The sequence below is a fragment of the Tauraco erythrolophus genome, chromosome 2, assembly GCF_009769465.1.
Source record: "Tauraco erythrolophus isolate bTauEry1 chromosome 2, bTauEry1.pri, whole genome shotgun sequence".
NCBI classification, from domain to species: Eukaryota; Metazoa; Chordata; class Aves; order Musophagiformes; family Musophagidae; genus Tauraco; species Tauraco erythrolophus.
In genome coordinates, this window is record NC_141466.1 from 119,908,335 (window position 1) to 119,931,694 (window position 23,360).

Below are 23,360 nucleotides of genomic sequence, written 5' to 3' on the forward strand. Positions count from 1 at the left end.
ATTACCAGTATGTGCTTGTACTGGGAGAGCATAAGTGTTAGGGCAGCATGTGCTGTGCAAATATGGCTTGTCCATCTTATGCGCACTTTCTTTTAGTCCCATTCTTTCCCCTTCATACTTCAAAATTTGTGGGTTCTGTTGATCAGATGTCTTGCCTCCAGGTCCTCTACTTAATCACTTTCTTCTCTCATTTAATAATTTACCCTTTGATGCCATGTCCTTTACTGAAGTTGACAATTGAAATTGATCTTTTTCTTTTAATCTAGAAAATCAGTTACTTCAGCAAAGAAAGCTAATGCATCAATCTGTTAGAACTGAACTTGAAACAAATTTGCCTGTTAATTCAAATTTATTGTTTGTCTTGAACACTTGTAGTTGTTCTTTCCACTAAAATATGCTTTAAAAGTTTGGATACTACTGAAGTCAAAGTAGTGAAGCTGTAGTGATGATTTAATTAAATATTTTTCTCAAATGAGAAGCACTGGCTTTAGTGTTTGTCAGTCACATGGAAACACCACTGAATAATGTAAATCCTTCCTGCTTTCCAACTGTGCTTCTGTTAGATTACTTGGCATGTCTTTCAGCTCTCTCCTCCAAACCAAATTTTGCTTCTCTCTCAATTTTGGCAACTTCTAGATTTGTATCTGTCTACCTGTTATCGGTTTGCTTTACTTTCGTGTTTACTCCATATTCAAGTAAAATACTCCTCTAGCTTTCGGCTATGCATAGGTTATTTTTCATTTCAGGCTCCTCAATTAAATAACTGCTTTGCATCTTATTTTTATGTGGTTGATAAACCTTTTGTCTTTTATAACCCAGTCTGTAAAGATGAATTGCAAAGAAAATATGTTTCCTACAAATTCTCTCTTTGTCCTTATGCTCATTGATTTCTAAGATCTGTGTTTTTCTAAAATTCTGTTTTCTATTTCTTACAAGCTTGTACTTGCTTTATTCTTAATGTAATTGGACACTTGGAAAGAGCACCAAGATCCTTTCACATTTTTCTACTGTTGCTTGTGATATAAATTTCAGAGGATTTTTTTATTCACTGTTGAGCTGAAGTGTACTGTCAACTTCCATTCCCTTTGTCCAGTTGATCCCTTGGTTTCCTTCTGCTGTCTATTTTTCTATTTAATTAGGTCGAATGAACTTGCAATTACTCCATCCAGGCTTATTTTCAATAACAGTCCTCTGTAAGGCTTCACACTACTGGCAAAACCAGATCTAAATGGTAACAAATATTCAGTGAAGTTGTTGGCCATTATGCTTGGAAGTACCTAATTTCTGCCAGTGTTCCTTGTCCTCCGATTTGTCTAGGAAGTTGGGAATGGACGTGCAGTCTTTGGGAGGCTTGATTTTTACTCTGCTCTTTATGTTTATATCCGTGTATGTGTCTGTAGCAGTCCCCTAGAGTTATGTGAGAAACTTGAGTCAAACCATTCAATGATGTGTTTTTCCACAGGGAGATACTAAGAATCTGACATCTCAAAATTATCTTTGTAATGACATCTCTTGATCATCATTGCTTTTCTGGGCCTCATCATTCTCTCTTTGAAGGGAAACTTGATTTTTGTGTTCCTCTTTCTTGTCTTGTGTATACACTTGCTTTGTATTGACAGGGTTTTTTCTGCTGGTGACTAGTGAGTTCAAGTTACAAGAACTGTTTCTCTCTGGTCTTTGTTAAAATTTTGATCCTTTGTTAAAATTTTGATCCTTTCCTTTTTTATTAGTTCTGCTTTTGCAGCTCATCCTGCCTGAGGCTTGCTGTCACTCTTCTGTGAGCAAAATGCAAATTCATGTGCATTTTTGATTTGGGCCAGTCCATCATGAGTCTGTCTCCTACCTCCTCTCATGTTTCCTTTGTTGCTCTGTTTTCTGTTGCTTTCTTTGCCTCTCCAAAGAAAAAATTTCACAGTTGTGTCTGGTCCTTCAGTCATATCTTTCCATGACTCCTTTGAAATGGTATTTGGTAAATAACTAGTTTGGGTTAGGGATTTACTGGTGTTGTGTGTGGAGTTTAACTCAATTTCCTTCCATACAGTGCTTTCTTAAAGTCTCTTATCTCTTTAGATTTCCCACACAATGGAGTCCTCGTAGCACTGACGTAACTCCAAAAACACTCAGTGAATGAGGCAACCCATGTGTTTTACTGCTGTTTTTTAAAAATTAATGACATGTTGTACTTGCCATTGCTGGGTCCTCCTTCTGCTCAGAAGGTTAAATGTGAAACTACGGTATGGAAAGCCATAAAAAAAATTCTTTTGATTTTGAGAGAGAACTTGGACAAAGCATAGGAAAAAGTTGCTGCCTTTGAGACACGCTTGTCAAGAGCCCAAAACCTATCAGAGGACTGGTGAATGGTCAAGGTGTAAAAGTATAACCGATAGAAAGTAAAGTCAGTGTAGGAAAAATAATTTTCTTTACATTTACATTCACCAGGTGGTTTGTGCCTCCAAACCCTTTATGTACCGCTCATCTGCCTTGAGGTAGTGTTAAGGTCTTCCATTGTATGCTTTTCCCAAGGCACCTGCAGCTGAGCACTTCTGGAGCAGAAATGCTTAACTAGATGCCCTCCTTTCACTGCTGCTGTGCTAGATGAGATCTGTCATGGTTGCAGGCAAAGTTTGTGGTTTTATTAATAAAGATCCAGATGTAACCAAGGGAACAAGTTAATAAAGATGGTATGCTTAAAAATTAGACAATGTGTGTGTTGAAATCTGTATGTGAATTAAGCGGTCTTCTGCTTGAACAGTGCTTGTTATCTCCATGCATTTGGGAAATGGGAGGACAGGTGTAGCATGAAGTTTGAATGAGTGAGCAAACCTGATCATCTAGGTCTGTTTGACCCACAGGTTTTATGGCAGTCAACAGGTCGGACCTTCTGGATGCGCTGGCACATGTTGGAGATTATTGGCTTTGGAGACCAGTGGGAAGGTCCTGCTACTCGGGAAAAAGAATATGGTCTGATAGAACACTTTAATCTAGACACAGGTGAGATTGTGCTGCATGTGTGTGGCTCTGTCACCTCTTTCTGATTCTGCTGTGGCTTATTTTTGAGTGGTGAACTTTATATGGCTAGGTATATAGCAACTAGCAACTTGGATTTAGAAAGCACTTTTAATTTGTATGACCATGTAGAGCTGGTTAAGTAATTACATGGCTTGTGGTTGCACAGAGTATTTTTGAATCCTAGACTTGTGTCATGATATCATAGAAGTTGATATAAAAAGCATATAATTTGATTTAAACAGCGAGTGTCAAAAAGTGTGTGTTTGAATTAACAGAACAAACTGCCAAATAAGAACATAGAACCTCTCTGAGATTAAGCTAGTTTAGGGACCCTCAGATCTCCTTAAATAAGTCATGTGGATTTTTAAAAACATTAACTTGCCAACAACTTGTTTAACTTCATACAGCTTAGTTTTGGGCAAAGTGAGCATTAAATGCGCTGTTTTCATAAGGCATCTGCAGAATCTCTTAGACTTCTTTGACATTGTCCTGGTACTGGGAGAAGATAAAAGGAAAAATCCAGACTTCAGATACCCCTTTCTTGTTAAGTGTTTGACATGACTCTGGCCAGGGAAGCCTGTTAAAGTAACTCTTTTTTCACACCTGTGATCTTGCAGGACATCTTTTGGGTAGAGTGATTTAGATTTAGCTGCTGCAAGAGGCAGAATATACATGAGATCAGCAGTTAATTATCCACTTTAAAAATATTCTACTGCCAGTTGAAAAGATGGCTTCTTCAATGGCTTCTACCTCTTCTAACTAAAGACTTAACTGCACATCAGTGTTTGAAGTGATTGAGTTAAAACAAACTTGGTCAGACTTTGCCTTTTTTCTCAGTCTCTCATTTTGATAGAAGCATGGGCTCTGTTTCATTTCTGTGTAAAAACTTTCTAGTCATTATATCCCACATAGAAATTGAATTGAAAAAGTAGATACTTTCTGATTTGGATTTGACAGTTGGATGAATTAGCTCATGTTGACTGACTGTTGGTAATCAGCCATGTATATAGTTACTCTTATCAGGCTTGAGCCTCTTGGAGTGAGTTTGGCCATTTTCTGTTGAGTCTTGAGGTGGTGAATGTCTCCCATCTTGCATTTGCAGGGAGCTGCAAGTTGTTACTTAGCAGATATCAGCAAGTGTTGATTCAGCTCTTTCTAAATTACTGAGAGAATATCTAACCTACATAATGGATTTTATCTCCCTTCATTTTATCTCCCTTCATTTTGGGTGCGTTAGCTAGAAGTGTGATAACCGTGTACTCTAGTTTTACTTTTGCCTGTTAAGTATTTCCCCTGTTAGCCAGCAGGAGGTGTTCGGAAAAGACAGAAGCTCATGGCAGAATTAACTTCCTATTCATTGACTCGTTTAGCATCTTGAGCCAGCTTTGTTTCCCTTTCTGTATCTGCACACTGGCACTGTGGGTTCTGCTGGTGCTAAGCATCCAAATGCATTGCCCTGGCTGGTCCAGGCACTGTGGGAACAGGTTGAGGGAGCAGTGAGCTATAGGTGCCCATTTTGAGCTGTGCTTTTTCTGTTGTACAGCCCAAAGAGGTTCAAGTGAAGAGGGTAGTTCCCACCCATACAGCTTCTGGGGTCTCCTCCCAGCATGTTCCCCCTCTCTCTCTCTACCCTCCTGTCATCTCCCCTTCCCACAGCAGGCTGAGGGTTAGCAGGGATCTCTTCTGCCAGACAGTCCACATGAGCTCTTTCCCTGGGGAATGTGGGGTGTGCAGTAGAGGATGGGGGAATTGTCAGAAGTGACAGTGCCCTTCCCTTCTTTGCTCTCCTGCAGTCGTGCAGCCGTTTTTCTGCAAGCCCTTTGCGGGGCTGTACTCCCTGCCTTACCTGGGGGAGCAGCCGACGAAGGCTGCAGAGGCCCTGAGCCGTGCCGAGTGGTGGGAGTTGCTGTTCTTTGTGAAGACGCTGGAAGCGCAAGAGCAGAAAGAGATCACCTGTCTCATCCAGCAGGACCGGGGAGAGCAGGTATGGGCCAGAGCCTGCAGTGGGGAGACAGGAGAAAGGGAGAACGTTAGGGAAGGGACTGGATGTGGAGGAGGAGACGGCAAGTGTGAGCTGTGCAGGGACAGCCTGAACGGGGCAGAAGTGGGGCTGAAGTGGGAGGGTGAGCAGGGGATGGCGAAAGCATGGGGAGCTGGGCACAGCAAAGGGGCGAGGAGAGATGGGAGGAAACGCAGTCTGCCATGACCCTGGAAGAGTGGCTGTTGTGGTTGAGTGGTGAGCGGAGGTGGGAGGTCTGGGCTGGTGGTAGTTGGGTTGGGGACAGCCAGGGGAGGCTGGTGCTGGGGAATGGCCCTGAGGGCCTCTGGCAGTGCAGCCTTTCTGCCCATTCTGGCACTGGCTGTCACAAGGGGTGTGGAGTCTGTGGTGGGTCCGTGAGGGTTAACTTGATCCCATCTGTCCAGCTGTCAGAGGTGGATGAAGAAGCCCTGATCCAGCTGTCAGTACCTGTGGAGCTGGCGCAGAAGGTGCTGCGAATCTTGGAGGAGCGGTGCCAGGGCAGCACTCAGCATGAACTGCGTGGTTCCCACATCTATGCCAAATACTTCCTTGGTAGGGAGGCCGAGCAGGATGGCAGGGGGAGCACCATGGTGTCCTCAGAGGGTTCTGGCTGCAGGAGCACTGGCCCTGAAGCCATGACAGCCAAGGCAGCGAAGGAAGACCCTTCTGCAGCCACAGTGCTGCCCCAAGCCCCTGCTGAGGCGGCGAAGTCGGATTGCCAGCTGTTCAACGAGCTCCTTGAGAGGGAAGGGCTGTTCCTCCCAGAGGTGACGGAGGAGCAGATCAAAGGTAATCAATCACCTGCTACGTGCTGGGGCACACGCACCTCGGCTGGAGGCATCTCCATTCCCTCGACAGAGGAAGGCTCTGGGCATGGCATGGGATGCCAACTGTATGGAGGTTGTCTGGGGAAGGGGGCCTGTGGGTGCTGGGTCTGTGGGTGCCTGGCACCTCAGGAGTTGCTGGGGGTGTTACTGCTGTCCTGACGCCTGCACCCCTGCTTCCCCTCCCGCCAGTGCTGGGCAGCTCTGAGGGAGCAAGTAAAAGGGGCTCACTGGCCAAGATTGCAGCCATGATGGACGTGATCCAGAGCAGCAGCCCAGAGGTGGGAGTGCGCTTAGCCAGGCTCAAGCACATCCTGAAGATCCTGGAGGAGGAGCCGGAGCCTGAGCAGCAAGTCGGCAAAGCCCAGGGCGGGCTGGGGACCAGGAGTGTTGGGTGAGCCTTGGGCTGTTGTGCACCTCTCATGCTGTCTGGGGAGGGCTGTGTGGGCAGGGTGAGGAACAGCACTGGAGGTGGGAGTGTGGGAAGTGGCAGTGAAAGCATGAAGGCCGGCATGTGCCTGCATGCTCGGCAAGAAGAGAGGTGCATCTTGTGTCCCTTTGACCCAGGCAGGCCCATTCCTTGGGCTGGCCAGAGAACCATTCCTGGCTGTGGTAGAGCCACATGGGCAGGGAGAAGGTTGTTGGCAGGATCCAGGGTGCTGGCATGCCAGAAGCAGTGCCAGGAGGCTCCTCCTGAGGTGTCCTTTCCCGTACAGGGAGAAGCTAGTGAAGGTGGCAGTGGAGCTGCTGAGCACTGAGGTAGAAGAGAAGGCCCTGGTGGTGGTGATGCTGCGGCTGCTGGCCATGCTCATGGCGAAGTACGACTGGCGTGTGCCATTTGCAATGGAGGGCGGCGTGCGGGCTGTGCTGGCCTGCATGCAACAGCACACCTCCTCTGCCCTGGTGCAGCAGGCTGGCCTGGCGGTGAGTGTGGCAGAGGGGATGCTGAGGGGGCAGGCAGGGTGCAGGCTTGCCCCAGTATGGTGGAGATGCCTGCTGCCCTTCTGACTGCTGCTGACCTTGCAGGCCTTGAAAGTGCTGGTGGGAGCTGTGGCCAGTGAGCCAGGAGGTGCTGGTGGGAAGCCCTTGCCCCTGAACCATGCCGACACAGAGATGATGCGGGAGATCTTTGCCAGCATCGGCTCCGCCTCCAGCAAGGGCTCAGCAAGCCTGCTGAGTGCCATCCCTGCTGCCATGAGCACCATGCAGAGGGTGCCAGGGTAGGGGCAGAGTGAGGATAGTGGCTGGGGGGGAGTACCCTCTGTGGGGGGCGGGGGTCAGGCAAGGGAGGCGGGTGGCTTGTGGATGCAGAGTGTACTCTATGCTTAGGGGAGGAGGGCACCCGCGTTGCTGTGTCCCTGCAGGGGCTCCTCAGGCGTGCAGAACGGCTTGCTGGTGGTGAACATGCTGATCGACAGCCACCGGGGCCTGGCAGAGCAGCTGGTGAGCTGCAACCTGCCCACGGTGCTGCAGGGCTGTTGGTCAGACGGGCAGAGCAGTGGCTGCCCTCACGCAGTGCTGGCCCTCAGCGCGATCAACCGACTCGCGGAGCACCAGCTGTGCCTCGGCTCGGAGGCGGCAGGTACTGTGCTGTGCCATGGCCCCGTGGATGCAGTGGGCAGGGCTGCCTCGGCTGCCAGCACAGAGCAGCCCACTGCCGCCTCTCAAGCGAGTGCCTGGGCTGGGCACGTGTGTCCTTGTCGTGACAGGCAGAGAGGCCCCGCTGGACCTGAGGGACATGCGGATGCTTCTGAGCGGCCTCAGGGATGGCGTCTTGTCCAAGGAGGTGGTGGTGGCCCTGGAGCGGCAGCTCTGCAGTGAAGGCCACGTCTGCGCTGGTGAGGCAGCCCAGCTGCTGCGGGACCAGAGGTGCTTTAGGCTGCTGCTGCGCAGCTTTGAGCTGCTGGGGGCAGAGAAGGCCGTGAGCCTGAGCATCCTCAGGTGGGTCCAGAGGGATTTGGTGGGGGTCTGGTGGCTCTGCAGTGAGTGTGTGAGTGCTGGTGGGATGTTGGGGTGACACGGCACGTGTTTGTGGGTCCTGGTGGGGCTGTTCTTCAGCAGGGGCAGGTGTACCCAGCACATGTGCAGGTGCTGATTGGGGTGTCCTGGGGAACATGGGCCATGTGGGGACGAGCAGCACATGCTGGGTGCTGGTGGGCTGTCTGAGGTGCCTGAGGAGCCTTGGCTCCCAGTGCCTGTGGGGTGCTGGCCTTCCCCGTGGGGCAGGGAAGCAGGGCCACCTCTGGCACCACTGTCTGTATGCCCTGGCCTGAGTGAGCCCCCTCTGTCACTCAGGATCCTGAACAAGTTCCTGGACGGTTACCAGGAGGATGTGCTGCCCTGGCATGAGTGTGTGGAGCCCTGTTTGTCCTTCCTGAGTGCCCACAGCAGCGACCAGGAGGTGAGGGGGCCCCGGGACTCCTGACAGGCAGCGGTGGCTCTGCTGGCTGTGCCATGGATCGGCCGGGCCTGGCGTTAGTGAAGTGGGGTTCCTGGCTGCAGCAGCCCGGCCTTGTTGTGGCCAACACGCTGGGAGAGGCGGGGAGCGTCGTGCCCAGTGCCGTGCCCGACCAGGCTCTCACGGGCGCTGCTGCGATGTCGGGGTGGAGGGGATAGAGCACTGCAGTACTCCTCTGCTGGGGCCCAGTGGGTTCCCGGTGCTGGCCCGGCCGCTCACGGCTGCCTGCTCAACAGGTGGTGCAGGAGGTCATTGGCTTCCTGCACCGCCTGGCCACCACCAGCAAGGACTGCGCGGTGGTGATGTGCCATGTGGGCACCCACGAGGCTCTGTCCAAAGCCCTGGACAAGCACAGCACAGCCCCGTCACTGGCGCCAGCCCTCCTCGACCTGGTGATGGAATGTGAGAAGTACACCAGCCTCTCGAAGAAGCTGATGACCAGCATCTTGGCTGGCTGCATCCAGGTGGGCCTGGGGAGGCCTGGCTGTGCTGGGGCTCAAGGTCCTGGGGCTGTCCAGCTGTCCCTGGCACCATGGGGCAGCCTTTGCTCTCTGCCTGCCCCAGCGCTGCGTTGGGTGAGGGGAGGGGGACCCAGGGCCTCCTGTAAGAGACTTGCGCCGTCTCATAGCTGGTCCTGGGACAGATTGAGGAGCACCGCCGGAGCCACCAGCCCATCAGCATCCCCTTCTTTGATGTCTTTCTGCACAACCTGTGCCGAGGTGAGTGCAGAGAGCAGGAGCTGGAGCCCCGTGCCTGGCATGTGCTGGCCTGGCAGTTGGAGGCTCCATGTGCTCTCTCCACAGGCTCCAGCGTGGAAGTGAAGGAGGACAAGTGCTGGGAGAAGGTGGAGGTCTCCTCCAACCCCCACCGGGCCAGCAAGCTCACGGACAGGAACCCCAAGACCTACTGGGAGTCGAACGGCAGCACCGGCTCCCACTTCATCACAGTCCACATGCAGTGTGGTGTGGTGGTCAGGTGGGGCTGGGCCAGGAGGGCAGGGAGGTCTTGAGGCCAGGAGGGCCAGTGACCGTATTGGGAGGAGAGGGCTTTGGGAATTGGTTTCACCCCTGCCCCTGTGGCGCCTGTCCTGGGGATTGCTGGCTGTGGGCAGCAGTGCAGGGGGCTGGCAGGGGCCAGGGCAGGGAGGTGGGGGCTGCTGGGCAGCACCGTGTTGGCTGCACTGCAGGGAGATGAGCATGCTGGTGGCCAGCGAGGATTCCAGCTACATGCCGGCCCGTGTTGTTGTGCTGGGGGGAGACAGTCCTGCCACCATCAGAACAGAGCTCAACGCGGTGAGTCTTGCATGGGCTGCTCAGGCCATGGCACCCCATGGGAGCGGTGGGCTGGTCCTTGTCGTGCCCCGTGAAGGTCTCGCTCTGGTGCGGGACCCTGGGAGGTGACCCCCAGGGAGGTGGGGATCGCAGGAGCTGGGCTGTGGGAGCCTCCTCCTCGCTGTAGGCAGCGGGTGCTGGAGACTTGGGCATGGGCAACCCTGCAGCACAGTCTGCAGCAGGCTGGTGTGCTGGAGCTGTGAGCCAGAAGTGGGGTGCTGGTGGGGGGTGCCCTGTGGCTGCCTAGGGGCTGCTGGGGGGATGGAGGCGATGGCTTTAGCAGGGGTGGCCCTAGGAGCGTGCAGGGTGTCTGGTGCTGGCTGCCTGGCGTGCTGACGGCTTGCTGTGTGCCCACAGGTGACTGTCCTGCCCTCAGACAGCAGAGTGATCCTGCTGGAGAACATGACCCGCTTCTGGCCCGTCATCCAGATCCGGGTGAAGCGGTGCCAGCAGGTAGGGGAGCAGGGTCCGGGCCAGGGGACTGGCAGTGTGGGGCATCAGGGCTGTGCCTGAGGAGCTGAGGGTTGCGCTCTCCTGTAGGGTGGCATTGACACACGTGTGCGCGGCATCGAGGTGCTGGGTCCCAAGCCCACTTTCTGGCCCATCTTCAAGGAGCAGCTGTGCCGGCGGACATTCCTCTCCTGCACTGCTCGGGCTCGTGCCTGGTGCCAGGAGATCTGCCGCGACCGGGGGCGACTGCTGCAGCTCTTTGGCAGGTGAGTTGTCTTCTGGTTGTGCTGTTGTGTCCCCAGCGTCCCAGGGCCTGGGAGGACGGTGCTGACAGCCCACGAGGGGACTGCAGAGCCAGGAGAGGAGAAACTGGGTGTCGTGCATGGACAGGGAGGGGGCCTCACTCGTCCCTGGCCACTGGTGGTCCCGGAGGGCTAGGGCCACCTTGTGTTCCCCCGGGTTTAAGCTGGGCACGTGGGCACAGCTAACCCACCAGAGACGTGCATCGCAGGGGCTGGCATGTCCTGACGTTTTGGAGGCCGGTCAGGTGCAGGTGGGATCTCGTGGCCGCAGGCCCCGCAGAGCCACCCAGATTGGTGGGGGCCATGAGGGCACCAGGGCCCAGTGCAGGCAGGGCCTGGGGGCAGTGAGGGGCCCTGGCTGCTGGAGGCGAGTGGGGCTGCTGAGCTGTTGTGCCTGACAAGGGACAGGGAGAGGCCATCGTGCTCTGCTTTCCTTGAGGAGTCCTCCCGGCTGCTGACAGGTGCCCAGTAGTGCCTTGTGCTGCCCGGTCACTGTTGCAGGTTGAACCGGGCACTGCGGCACGAGCAGGGCTTCGCCGACCGGTTCCTTCCTGACGACGAGGTGGCCCAAGCCTTGGGCAGGACGTGCTGGGAGGCCCTGGTGAACCCCTTGGTGCAGAGCATCACCAGCCCAGGTACCCTGCGCTCTGCCGGGCCCGTCTGCACTGTGCCCCAGGCTGAGGCACCCTGCTCTGAGTCTGGTTGGTCTTGCAGACCCCCACGGCATCAGCCCCCTGGCCTGGCTGCTGAGCAAGTACCTGGAGAGCGCAGAGCCACCCTGCCATTCCATGAGCCGCGGTGCCGTCTTTGGTTCCCGTGTGCGGCGCCTGACCCAGCTCCTAGTGCACGTGGACCCCGGTGGCCCAGAGCCAGAGGAGGCAAGAGCAGCTGGTGAGTGAGGGGCTGCCGTCCCGTGAGGCTGGGAGGGCCGTGGTGCGGAGTGCCAGGCTGTGTCCGTGGGGGTCCTCACACTGGGGAGGGCCCTGTGACACGGGAGGCTCCCAAGCCGGGGAAGGCTCGTGGCCATGCCCCTGCAGTGGCTGTGCCTCCCCAGCACCTCCTCTGCCTGTGCCCCCAGGGAGAGGGGGAAGCTGCTGGCGGTTGGTTTGCAGAGCCTGGCCACGGAGCCGCACTGAGCCCAGGGCTGTCCCTTGGCAGGCGGGAAGGAGGGGAAGAGCAAGGAGGTGCCGGCCAGGGCTGCGAAGGCGGTGGTGGAGAAGTCGAGCGGCCTGTGGGGCATCTCACAGTGCTGGCATGGAGTGGTGCAGCAGCAGGTAGAGCGTGGAGGGCCAGGCGTGGGGGCCGGGGAGGGCGCGTGGGGCCCTGCTCTGGGCAGGATGTAGGGGGAGCAGGGCCTAGGGGTGCCCAGGGAGCACGGGGAGGATGCGGGGCTGCACCTGGCTCCTGCAGCATCCAGAGGGGTGTGGGGACAGCCCTGCTGCGCCTGTAAGCCTGGCCCTGCACCCAGGCTGGTGCCGCAGGCCAGGAGACAGGTACAGTGTCGGGCTGTTTGTTTTCTGCTGGGATGCTGCTGCGCTTCTGTCCTGCCCCCGCAGCCCCTGCCTGGCCGTTGGGGCTGTGCTCCTGCCTCGCCACGAGCTCCCGGTAGCCTGTGGCAGCACCGGGACCTCTGGTCAGGCCCTGGCCCAGATCCGGGCAGTTGACATCAGCAGAGTGAGACAGGCTGTGGATGCTTCCATGGTCCACGGGCATGTCCTGCTGCAGGGCTCGCCACTCTCACGCCATGTCCTGCAGGTGCAGCGGTTCCTGGAGGCGGCAGGGCAGGCGCCAGACCTTGTGGAGCAATACTGTGGGCTGTACCAGCGCCTGCGCGGTGCCACGGAGGAGCTGTTTGGGCAGCGGGCTGCCTTTATGCTGGCTCTGGCCCAGGGCTTCGCGAGGGCTCTGCTGCAGCTCTCCTTCCTGACTGCCCTGCACGTGAGTCGAGGGAGCGTGGCACCGGTGTTGGAGCCCTGGCCTCACCAGCGCCGGGTGCATGCTGGGGAGGCTGCTCTGGCCCATGGCCTCGGGGAGAGCTCCAGGTGGGTGGTGTCCTCGCCTCCCACCACGCCACGGAGCCCTGCCCTGTGGCAGCCCTGGACAGTGCCCAGCTGCGGGTGTGTGGCGCTTCTCACAGCGCAGCCCCAGCCCTGGCGCGCTGCTGCCTCGGGCCGGTGCCTGGACACCCTTAGTCCCTGCCCAAGAGCCTCAAGGTTTGCCAGCTGCTTCCCCCAGGGATGTTTCCCGAGTCCTGGTGAGCCCCCTCTGCAGCCAGCCCTGTCTCTTGCAGGTGAGTGAGCAGTTTGCCCGCTACCTTGATGGGCAGATCCAGGAGCTCCACGGGTCTGTGGGCAGCGCAGGGTCACTGCAGCAGCTGCAGCGGATCCTGGAGCCCTTTGTCGTCTTTAGTGGCCTGGAGCTCGCCCACACTTTCGAGCACTTCTACCGGTGAGGGATGCCACATCTCCGTGGGACTGAAGGGCCTGGCACGATGGTGTGGTGTGCGGGGGAGGCGCAGGCAGCGCTGAGGCCATGGCTGAGCCCAGTGTGGCAGCAGTGTTCCTGCTTTGTTTTTTTCCGGCTCTGGAGTGTGGAGGGAAAGGCTGTGGGGGCCCGCGGGCGCTGCCAGGCTGCGGAGGCACATTCCCGGCTGGCGACAGGGAGGGGAGGCAGATGCTGCCAGGCCTGTGTGCCTTGGGGTGAGGCCAGGGCCGGGGCCGTCTCTGTCTCCTGGTGGGTGGGTGATGGCCCTGGGGCTCAGGCTGGCCCCTGACCAGATGCTGGCGGCTGTGGCAGGCACTACCTGGGCGACCGACTCCTGGTGCAAGGGCTGTCTTGGCTGGAAGGAGCCATTGTGGAGCAGATTGGGCTGTGCTTCCCCAGCCGCTTCCCCCAAGAGATGCTGAGCAACTTGGCCGAGTCAGAAGAGCTCCAGCAGCAGTTTTACCTCTTCCAGCTGCAGGAGCGGGACAAGCGGCTGCTGGAGCTGGACACAGGGCTGGAGGAGGTGAGTGTGCCGGTGGGATGGGCAGGCTGGGGTCTCCTGCATTCCTCACGGGGATCCTGGGGCCTGTCCTGAGCTGTCCTCATGTCCATGTGCCAGGCACCAGGGACGGCCGCAGTGGTGGATGTGCCAGAGGTGAAGGTGCTGGCCCTGTCCCCACGCTGCTGGCCCGTCTCCCCATTCTGCTACATGGATGAACCTCGGAGGTTTTTTCGTCAGCCCTGAGCTCCCCCCTGGAAGAATTTGTCGACTTCTGCAGGCGGCGTGAGTGTCGCGGCAGTGGGGGAGTGTGTGGGTCTTGCTGGGGCCAGGCCCTCCACAGCAGCCCAGTCCTGAGTGCTGGGCCACTGGGAGCGCCTGGCAGGGCTGACCCCCGGCCCCTGTGCGGGTGCTGTCTCTGGCAGGCCAGGGCCAGCTGGGCTGGCAGTGCATGAAGCCCCGTCGGCTGCAGTGGACGTGGCTGGGCCACGCAGAACTGCGGTTCGGAGACTGCATCCTCCACGTGTCCACGCTGCAGATGTACATCCTGCTGCACTTCAACAGTGCCGAGGTAGGGGCCGAGGCTGCAGCGGGGTGAGGGAAGTGGCAGATGCTGGAGCGTAGCAGGGACACATCCTCCCTTCTGGTGGTGTCTCCAGTGGTGGTTGGGGCACAGACCCCGCCTGGTTTGGCTGGGCCCATGGCTGGTGGGTCCTGGCTGCCATCCCACTCCCACGCTCTCCTGCAGGAGGTGGCTGTGGAGGCCCTGGTGCACACTACAGGGCTCCCTGCCGACTTGGTGCACCACGCACTGGTGCCGCTGACCCACGGCGAGAGTGTCCTGGTGTGGAGCTGCACGCCGGGAGGTGAGCGTGGGGCTGGGACAGCCCTGGGGAGGTGCTGGTCTGAGCCCCACGTGGGTGCTGGGGTGGGGGTACGTGAGCTTGTAGGGGAAGCGAGTGGGCTGGGGTCAGTCTGTGGGTGCTCAGGGCGCGGGTCTGTGTGTCAGGTTGGGGCCTGAGGCCATGTGTAGGGCTGGAGGTGGTGTGTGGGGCTGAGGCTGGGGCCGTGCATGGGTGGTTGGGTCTCAGGTCTGTGAGTGGGGTCGGGGACCGGGGCCAGGGCTTGTTGACTGGGGCCACGTGTGGGGGACAGGGATGGGGCTGACACTTGTGAGGGCAGCAGCGGGAGGCCTGGGGTTGTGTCCAACAGCCACACGTGTGTTCTGGGGCTCCTTCAGGGCCCAGCTCAGGGCTCGGCTGACTCTGGGCTGGGTGCTAGCTCCAGGTGCGCTGCGGTTGAACCAGGCAGCCCTGGCCCATGCCTCTGGCCGCCACCTGCGGCTGCTGCCTCGGCAGAGGTACTTGCAGGCAGAGAGGGCTGAGGTCAGCGCCCTGGAAAGGAAGAGGAACATACTCTGCTGCCTCATCACCCGCATCCTCAAGTCGGAGAAGCAGCTCCACGTTGACAACCTGGTGTTCAGGGTATGGAGGGCTTGAGGGGCAGAGAGGGGCCGCCTGGGTGCTGCGCCGCACTGCAGTGTGGGGCTCCCTTGCTGCTGTAGGTGATTGATGCCTGTCAGAAGGGTGAGCTGGGGCCAGGGCTGCAGTTCCTGAGCTTCTACTGCCACAGCGTGGACGTGCTGTCCTGTGTCCTGTACCTGCTGAACCAGGGCTATCTCCGGCGCCAGGAGGAGAGGCCTCATGTCTTGGAATACATCTCTGCTAAACCCACAACGCCTCTTGGTGGCCAGGCACAAATGGTTTTGCAGAGCAGGCCACCAGAGGCATCTCCGGATGAGGACAGCACAGACTGCCTTTATTGGTAGGGCTTCATGTCAGCAGGTGTGGAGGGGTGTGCATCTCCACCCTGTATAGTTGTGACATGTTTCTCCATGTCAGGTTGAATCCTGGCATAGGCAGGTCAGAGGAGTTTCTCATGGCAATGCTGCAAGTGCCAATGGGGCACACGCTTAGTCCAGAGGAGGCAAAGCTGCTCATGAACCAGACAGTACAGCAAGTCCAGGATACTCTCAGCATCCCGGATGATGTTGCTCGCCACCTCCTCATGCACTGCAGGTGGAATGTGGATTTCCTGATCCAGTGCTATGTGGAGAACCCAGAGACCCTGCTCATCTCCTCAGGGCTGCAAGTGCAGGATGCCCAGCCTCCCCCAAGCCCAGGAACCCACTGCCCAGTCTGTGTGAACCAGCTATGTCCCACTGAGAAGCCACCAACCCTCTGCTGCATGCACTACTGCTGCAAGGTGAAGGTCCTGGGGTCTTGGGCTCCAATAACTTGGTAGGGAATTGCTGCTGCTTGGTTGGAGTAGCTGTTCTTTGTCTGAAGCTGTTACCAGGTGATTTTCACAGAGCTCATACATTCTCTTTTCTCAGAGATTTTTGATTGTTTGATCTCAAGATGTTCCCTTGTTTGTTGTGATCCTTCAGCTCTTGATTAGTCTGTTCCCACTTTTGTGCTTTTGAGTACTTATCCATGATTTATGGTGGTTTCATGCATCCACTGCTGGGTGGGGTGGGCTTCCAGGGTCACATCACCCAGATGGTGCAGCTCCTGTTTAGCTCTGCTCTCTCCTCTTCTGCCTTCACAGCCCTGTTGGAGTGAGTATCTCACAACTCGCATCGAACAGAACATGATCGTCAACTGCACCTGTCCCATATCCGAGTGCCGTGCACAGCCAACTACAGCCTTCATTTGTTCCATCATTTCGTCCAAGGAGATTATAGCCAAGGTGAAGTAGTTACTGGGTGTTCAAGTTCTGTTTCATTTTGTTCGGTTCTAGCAGATAATCTTGCTTCTGCTTTTCCCCTTCCTATTGCTAAGACTGGCAGTGTGATAATTGAGGCAGACCAGATTTCTGTCCAGTAGTATCTGTTGTCTCTGATCATGGTTGATACCAACTATTCAGGAAAGTGTAACATCAGCAAAAAGAGCACAGTGGTATTTCCGCTAAACATGTCTCCAGCAAACAACACTTCAGGTGCATCCTTAATTGAGGACCAGGTGAGAGCCATGGTAGCAGGTCATGACAAGTATCCTCTGCTGGTGTGCTGGAAACAATTGTAAAATCTAGGGCAAATGAAGAGAGAACATTTGAGAAATTTCATTTTATTACTGCATCAATAACCACAATGTCCTTTCTCTTCCATCAGTCTCCGACTTTGAGCACCTCAGGTTTTTGTAAAGATGACAGTAGTTACCACATCAAACTTAATCTTCACTCTGATGAAAGTCTGTGTGGGTCTACAGACTTCTGTAAACCAGGCTTCCTGATCTCTGCTCACCCTAGTCCTCAATCAGGGAGCAGCAGGAGCTGCTTGTTCTGAGGTAGAAAGTATTTTTTTTTCCCTATTTTTTTAGTTATTACTTAGAGCTGAATGCCCTCCCCACCTAATGGCAGAGCTGTGGCTGTCATACAACAGACTATTTTTGTTAATTGCTGGACAGAATAAGTGTGTCATCTGTTTTCACTGCTCTGTTGTTTGCCTGATCTCCACCAGCAATTGCTTCTTCCAAAAATTTTCTCCTCTTCCAGCTCATTACTGTCATTATGATCCTGTGTGAACAGTCATAAGGAGAAATGAACAGTAGTCATAAAGACATATAACTTTTCTTTAAGCCTGCAAATTAGCAACCAAAATGGGCAAGGCTACAGAAAAGCATTTCCTTCAATGCCTTTTTTGTCTTATTTTCTGTAAGAAATGCTTGAAGAATTAGTGCATGTATCTGGACAGTTAGTTCTTACTGGGTTTTCAAATCCTGTGGTCATACCTGTCTGAGAGCAGGATTTAATATGCTGTTGCTACAGCTATTTTATAAAAAAAATAATTATTGCAGGTCAACATTAATTGCAGCCAATTTTAACAAGTTGCTTCTGATCCTGTCACTGAAATGTTAACATTACTGTTAATGTCAGTAAGTGTTATGGCTGGAGCGTTAACGCCTTGTGCAGTGTCACATGTACAGGCATAGAGAATAATTTAGATTGCAATAATCTGTGGAGATGTCTGGTCCCACCCTGTGCTCATAAATAGCCAGGCTTCCTCTATGTGTGAAGATCTAATGCTGAAGTTAAAACATACTGCTTCAGGTTCAGTCTTCTCTGCAGCTTACATTTAGGTAGCTCTAGGCAGTGGTAAGATCCTCCTCTGCTGCCTTATCCCCATGCTGAACAAACCCAGCTCTGTCAACCTCCCCTCGTACGTTCTGTGCTCTAGCCCTTGACTGTTTTGGTGGCCTATGGATCACATTTTCTCTAGCCTGTTAATGTCTGTCTTGTACTTGGGAGGCCAAACTGTTCCTGGTATCTAATTGTGTCACCAGAGCGAAATAGCTGTGAGAAATCCCTTCCCTTGCCTCCTTACACTAGAGTGATTGAGCACAGAAAACTAAGCTACTATGTGTAGTGTAGTTGCATCCCTGGGTCCCGTTGCATGAACGGTCCCGTCTTGATAACTAATTTTCCTGTCCTCTGGAGTAATATCTAGAGGCTATGGGCAAAGCAAGTCTCCTTCCCCTTTGCATGTCATGTAACTAAGCAAAAGTCTGTTGAGGAACTTAAAATCAGAAAAAAGTTAAAAAGTGCACCTGGTAGCTTTCTATGGTGAGATGATTGGCTTGGCGGATGAGGGGAAATGTTGTTTATCTCAGCTTTAGTAAGGCTTTCTACACTATCATCCACAACATCTTCATAGAAAAAAAACTGATGAAGTACAAGCTGGATGAGTGGATAGTGAGATGGCCTGCTGAGCTCAAAGAGTTATGGTCAATGGCAGAAAGGTCAGCTGGAGGCCAGTCACTAGTGGTATAACCCAGAGGTTGATACTAATGTTTAACATTAACGTCTTCATACCTGGATGATGACACCAAGTGCACCCTCAGCAAATTTATAGATGATAAACATCTGGGAGGACTGGTTGATGCTCCAGATAGTTGTGCTGCCGTTCAGAGGTACCTCAACAGGCTAGAGAACTTAGCAAACAAAAATGTCATTAAGTTCAAGAAAGGGAAATGCCAAGTCCTGCTCCTCAGGTGGAATAACCCAATGCAACAGTATGTACCAACCATCTGGAAAGCAGCCCTGCGGCGAAAAAAAAAAAATGGGATCATGGTGGACAACAACTTGAAGATAAGCCAGCAGTGTGCCCTTGTGGCTATGAAGGTCCACTGGCATCCTAGTTTGAATTAGGAAGAGCATTGACAGCAGACTGAGAAAGGTGATCCTTCCCCTCTACCCAGTGCTTGTGACACCACATTTGGAGTACTATGTCTGTTTCTGGGCTCACCAGTACAAGAAAGACATGGACATACTGGGGAGAATCCAGAAAAAGGCCACAAAGATGATTTAGGTTATGGAACACCTCTAGGAGAAGCTGAGAGAGCTAGGGAGTTTAGCCTGGAGAAGAGAAGGCTCAGGAGTGGATCTTATCAATGCATAAATACACAAATGGGATTAAGGAGCCAGATTATTCTTGGTGATATCTAGTGAAAGGATAAAGGCAGTGGGCACTAATTTAAGTACAATAAATTCTATTTAAATGTAAGAAAACTTTTTGTTTCTAACAGTAAGGGTAATGAGACATTGGAACACGTTGGGCAGAGAGACTTGTAGACTCTATACTTGAGTATGCTCAAAGCCCAACTGCACATGGTCCTGAGCAACCCTGCTTTGAGCTGGAGGGGTTGGACTAGTTTTTATCTCCCAGAAGTGCCTTCCAGCCTCAGGTATTCTGTGATTACATGAAGCAGCCTCCAGATATGACATGAGGGGTGGGGAATTGACACACGGGGAATGAAAGAGTAAACTAACTCAGTGCTGTTTTGTTGTGAGCAGTTTGTCAGTCAGATGCAGAGCCCAGAGGCACGAGCCCCCTGCTGTAAGGCCTAACCATGCAGCTTCTCTGCCTTAAATCTCCTTCCTGGCTTCTTATTGCAGTACGAAAAAGCCCTTCTCAGAGGCTATGTTGAGTGTTGCTCCAACCTGACATGGTGCACCAACCCTCAGGGCTGTGATCAGATCCTCCTTAAGGATGGACTTGGCTATGGGGCAGCCTGTTCTAAATGCTCCTGGATATCCTGCTTCAACTGCAACTTCCCAGAGGTGAGGTTAAGCTGAATCACAGACAATACTGTCTTGGGCTTGGCACACACCATTCTTCTTTTGTATGATTGACTGGCTGCTGTCTCTTTCAGGCCCATTATCCTGCCAGCTGCAGCCACATGTCTCAGTGGGTGGATGATGATGGATACTATGAGGGAATGACAAGTGAAGCCCAAAGCAAACATCTGGCTAAGCTCATTTCGAAGCATTGCCCAAGCTGCCAGGCTCAGATAGAGAAAAATGAGGGGTGCCTGCAGTGAGTATCTATTTTGTTTGCTATTTGGGACAGGAGAGGGCAAAGACATATGGTTAGGTCCGTTCTGCTTTTTTTTTCTTTTTCTTTTGGCTGTGGAGTAGGAGTTATAGCACATCTGGTTTATAGTTTTAGAGGAATGAGTGATTGCTTTTAATTCCTAGGAAAAGCAAAATGTTCCCCAGCATTCAGAGTTAAATCCATTGATAGCTCTGTAGTAGAACTAAAACTCATTTTTCAGGACGTTTTTATTGCGCACGCTTGTCTGCTCTCAGAATCTGCTATAGACATGCAGAGGTACAGGTTAGGGGAGTGGATATCTCAGCACCATGTTTTCTTTCATGCTCACCTATTCTTGTAACTTTAACCAATTGTCTTTTAACTGCCTCTTTTGAATTGGCTTGAGTCTCTGGCAGCTTTTTACTTGATTAGGGGAGTCACCTTCAGCTTTGAAGCCAGGGCTTAGGAGTTGCCATTTGTTTCTTTCTTGCACTGGCACAGCCCTTAGTGCCCAGCTGAGATTTGTCTCCACACATTATGTGTGGCCCAAGGGCTGTACAGTACCTTTCTGCACTGTGGAGTGCTGCATTACTGAGGGAAGAGGTGAGGTGCTCATGTGTGTCTTGCTTCAAACTGTGGAATGCTTAGTTCACCCTTCAGGTACTTGTTAAGTTGGTACTGTGAGATCATGCTGGCAGTTTACCTAGCTCATTTTTGTAGACACAATGACTGGTTTTGAACATCATATGCCACTAGGAAAAGCTTTAAAAAATACCTGCAGGGAAATGCATAGTGAACAAGTGTGACTGGGTTGCACACTCCAGCCCTGTGATGTAGAGAAGCACTGCGAGGATCTGTCTGCAGGTGGCTGTTAGGACTGAGTGATTTCCATTGTTGTTCTCCTACTGTACAGTATGACGTGTGCAAAGTGTAATCATGGCTTCTGTTGGCGTTGCCTCAAGCCCTGGAGGCCAGCTCATAAGGATTATTACAACTGCTCTGCTATGGTGAGTGGTTTGTTATATCCCAGTGGTTTATGCTTGTGTTCAGATGCATCTGGCTTCTCAGAGAGAGGGTGAGGATCTCCACTTGTGCCCTTTACTCTGGGTGTTGGGTGCTTACCAATAACACTGATAGTAGTCAAAGCCTGTATGCATGGTAGCTATTTCCAGGCAACCCTGGTACTTGAGGGAAATTGCTACAGGTTTGTTGTGGTTTAGCCCGGCTGGCAACTAAACTTCACATAGCTGCTCGCTCACCCTCCCCCACCCCCGGGGTTGGGGAAGAGAATTAAAGGGGAAAAGGGAAAGAGACCTGTGGGTTGAGATAAGAACAATTTAGTAATACTGTTACTAATATATAAATATATACATATGTATAATGACAATAATATATACAAACACGTTATGCACAGTGTGTTTACTCACCACCCCTTGACCAAGGCCTGTCCCATCCCAGACTAATGATCCCAAAACAGATAAGTCCCAACACCACAATACCAGATAAGTGAGAGGCCCGAAAAGAGGGTGGAAGAGAGAGATAGCACTCCCAAGAATCCAAGAGTGGGAGCCCTGGAAGAGCAAAGGCCCTTCTTTCCAGCTGACCCTCATTTTTATACTGGGCATGATGCTGCATGATATGAAATACTTCATTGGCCAGTTTGGCCCTCAATCCTAAATCTAAGTTCAAATCATAAGGGGAGTTGCGGACCCTTTGTCCCGGCCATGCTCCCTCTCAGCCTGTTGTGCTCCTGCACACTGGCAAAAACATGGCAAGATGAAAAGTCCTTGAGGTCTCAGTGCCAGCTATAAACATCAGTGCGCTATCAGCATTCTTCTCGGAAGGAGTCTCAGACTAAAACCAAAACGGAAATCTTCTAGCTGCTAAAAAGAACTAACTGTCCCAGCTGAAACCAGGACAAGGTTACTTCTACCTTTCCTTTCAGGTGAGCAAAGCAGCTTGGCAGGAGAAGCGTTTTCAGGATTACAATGAGAGATGCACCTTCCATCATCATGCAAGGGTAAGGCCTCCTCCTTTCTTTGCAGATGGTGACTCTGTTGTTTTAGCCTTGGTGAGCAGGACAGTTTCTGTTGTGTCTCAGTGTATTTCACCTGAAGCTAAGAAGCAGGCTTCAGTCCGGATGAGGATGCCTGGTCATTTCATCCCTCCTTTGACATAAGGGATAGTTCATGGCCTGCTTTCTTCTACAAAGTCCATTGTGGAAACTGAACACCTGACTTGTGGTGTTCGTGTGCTCAAACTGATACAGTACTTTGAAGCAATGGCAATTGAAAGAAGGCCGAACTCTGTCTAGAGCTGAGATACTGTAAAAAGTTGAAGTGATGACACGGTAGAGGTATAACAGTTGAATGCAGTAAATGCTCTCCTGCTGCCTACATCTTCTGGGATGGCACTTCAGGATGATTAGCAGTTGTCTGTGTGAAAGGTGCTATTTTTTTTGATCTTGTGGAGCTTGACGTTGACTATTTTTTATCTCCTGAGGTTATTGCAGGAATTTGCCATGAGTCTGAGAAACAGAGTTTCTTCCATCAGTGAGATGCCAAAAATTAGGACTTTGACTTTTGTTCTTGATGCCTGCAAAATGCTAGAACAGGCACGGAAGGTAAGGCTGGATAACAGACTTGCTGAGGTTTCGCCCTAATTCTGTTGGTATTTTACGCCTTTCTTGAAGTGAGGAGATGCCAACCTTTCTCTACTCCAAACAAGGGAAGACAAAAAAAGCTTGAGGGGAGGAATAGCATCAGGACAGAGAAAGAGCTCATGTCTACTTTCCCCTGTTCTCACTCAGAGTTGGGCTCTCTGCAGTGTTCCTCACAGGTCATAGGATTTGGAGCTTTGCCCAAGTTGACATCATGGAATCAGCACAAAGATCTGTATTTGGGGTTTTCATATACTGGGTTTGGTCCATTCCAATTTGAAATGCCCCAGTGGTGGTACTTACCTTTTGAAAACCTCTCCTGATGCTGTGTTAAAATTAGGAAGTCCCTCTTGATGCTCATGTTATGATTTTCCTCTCTTAACTTCATTTCATGAGCTGTAGGTGTTTTGGGAGCACTGAGTTAGCTACTGCATGCCCTGATAGCCACATTATGAAGGATTTGTAGTGCTGGATGTGTGCAGTAAGCCTCTGACACTATAGACCTGCAATGTCTTTTGTCCCCTGAAACATGGGAAGGAGGTGGGAATTGCCTTTGCAGTATTGCCTTTCCAATATGTATGTTTGTGCAGGCGGACTTGGTTTTGAGAGAAGCATGTGGAACAAGGGTGTCTGACCCAGTTTTGTCTTTGCAGTGTGATAGCCCCTGTGTTTGCCAGGACACTTATCACTGTTGCTGTTGCTGGCTTTTCTGGCCCATTTCCTTAAGTGGAAACAGTGGTCTTATTTCCTGCTAGGTGCCTGAATGGCTGTAGGGGTCATTCATTCATAACAGTAGTTTGTCACTTGTTAAAATGACTTTGTCATGGGCTCTTGGTGCAGTGTAGCACCATGCCTGCTTCCCTTTGGGCTCAGTTCTCTTGGTTCATTGCCACTTGAGTTCAGCCTGGGCTGCCCAGCAATGTGGAGATTCTGTGTGCTGGTTGTTTTGAC

The 23,360-nt window shown here is 52.7% G+C and overlaps 1 protein-coding gene across 1 annotated transcript in view; it reads left to right on the forward strand.

Annotated features, from left to right (window-relative positions):
* Window positions 1–23,360, forward strand: part of CUL9 (cullin 9) — a 43,112-nt gene that overhangs the window by 12,297 nt on the left and 7,455 nt on the right. The window contains 34 exon segments of the mRNA XM_086631815.1: window positions 2,853–2,991; window positions 4,803–4,993; window positions 5,443–5,818; window positions 6,046–6,247; window positions 6,570–6,777; window positions 6,880–7,073; window positions 7,218–7,435; window positions 7,563–7,794; window positions 8,149–8,254; window positions 8,548–8,775; window positions 8,940–9,030; window positions 9,115–9,286; window positions 9,498–9,603; window positions 10,000–10,095; window positions 10,183–10,358; window positions 10,896–11,029; window positions 11,109–11,285; window positions 11,553–11,668; window positions 12,150–12,332; window positions 12,685–12,842; window positions 13,191–13,401; window positions 13,498–13,609; window positions 13,612–13,662; window positions 13,803–13,948; window positions 14,126–14,243; window positions 14,665–14,861; window positions 14,942–15,201; window positions 15,279–15,642; window positions 15,988–16,128; window positions 19,333–19,497; window positions 19,590–19,753; window positions 20,664–20,757; window positions 21,696–21,770; window positions 22,263–22,373. Coding sequence (XP_086487941.1) covers window positions 2,853–2,991; window positions 4,803–4,993; window positions 5,443–5,818; window positions 6,046–6,247; window positions 6,570–6,777; window positions 6,880–7,073; window positions 7,218–7,435; window positions 7,563–7,794; window positions 8,149–8,254; window positions 8,548–8,775; window positions 8,940–9,030; window positions 9,115–9,286; window positions 9,498–9,603; window positions 10,000–10,095; window positions 10,183–10,358; window positions 10,896–11,029; window positions 11,109–11,285; window positions 11,553–11,668; window positions 12,150–12,332; window positions 12,685–12,842; window positions 13,191–13,401; window positions 13,498–13,609; window positions 13,612–13,662; window positions 13,803–13,948; window positions 14,126–14,243; window positions 14,665–14,861; window positions 14,942–15,201; window positions 15,279–15,642; window positions 15,988–16,128; window positions 19,333–19,497; window positions 19,590–19,753; window positions 20,664–20,757; window positions 21,696–21,770; window positions 22,263–22,373 — 5,712 coding nt within the window.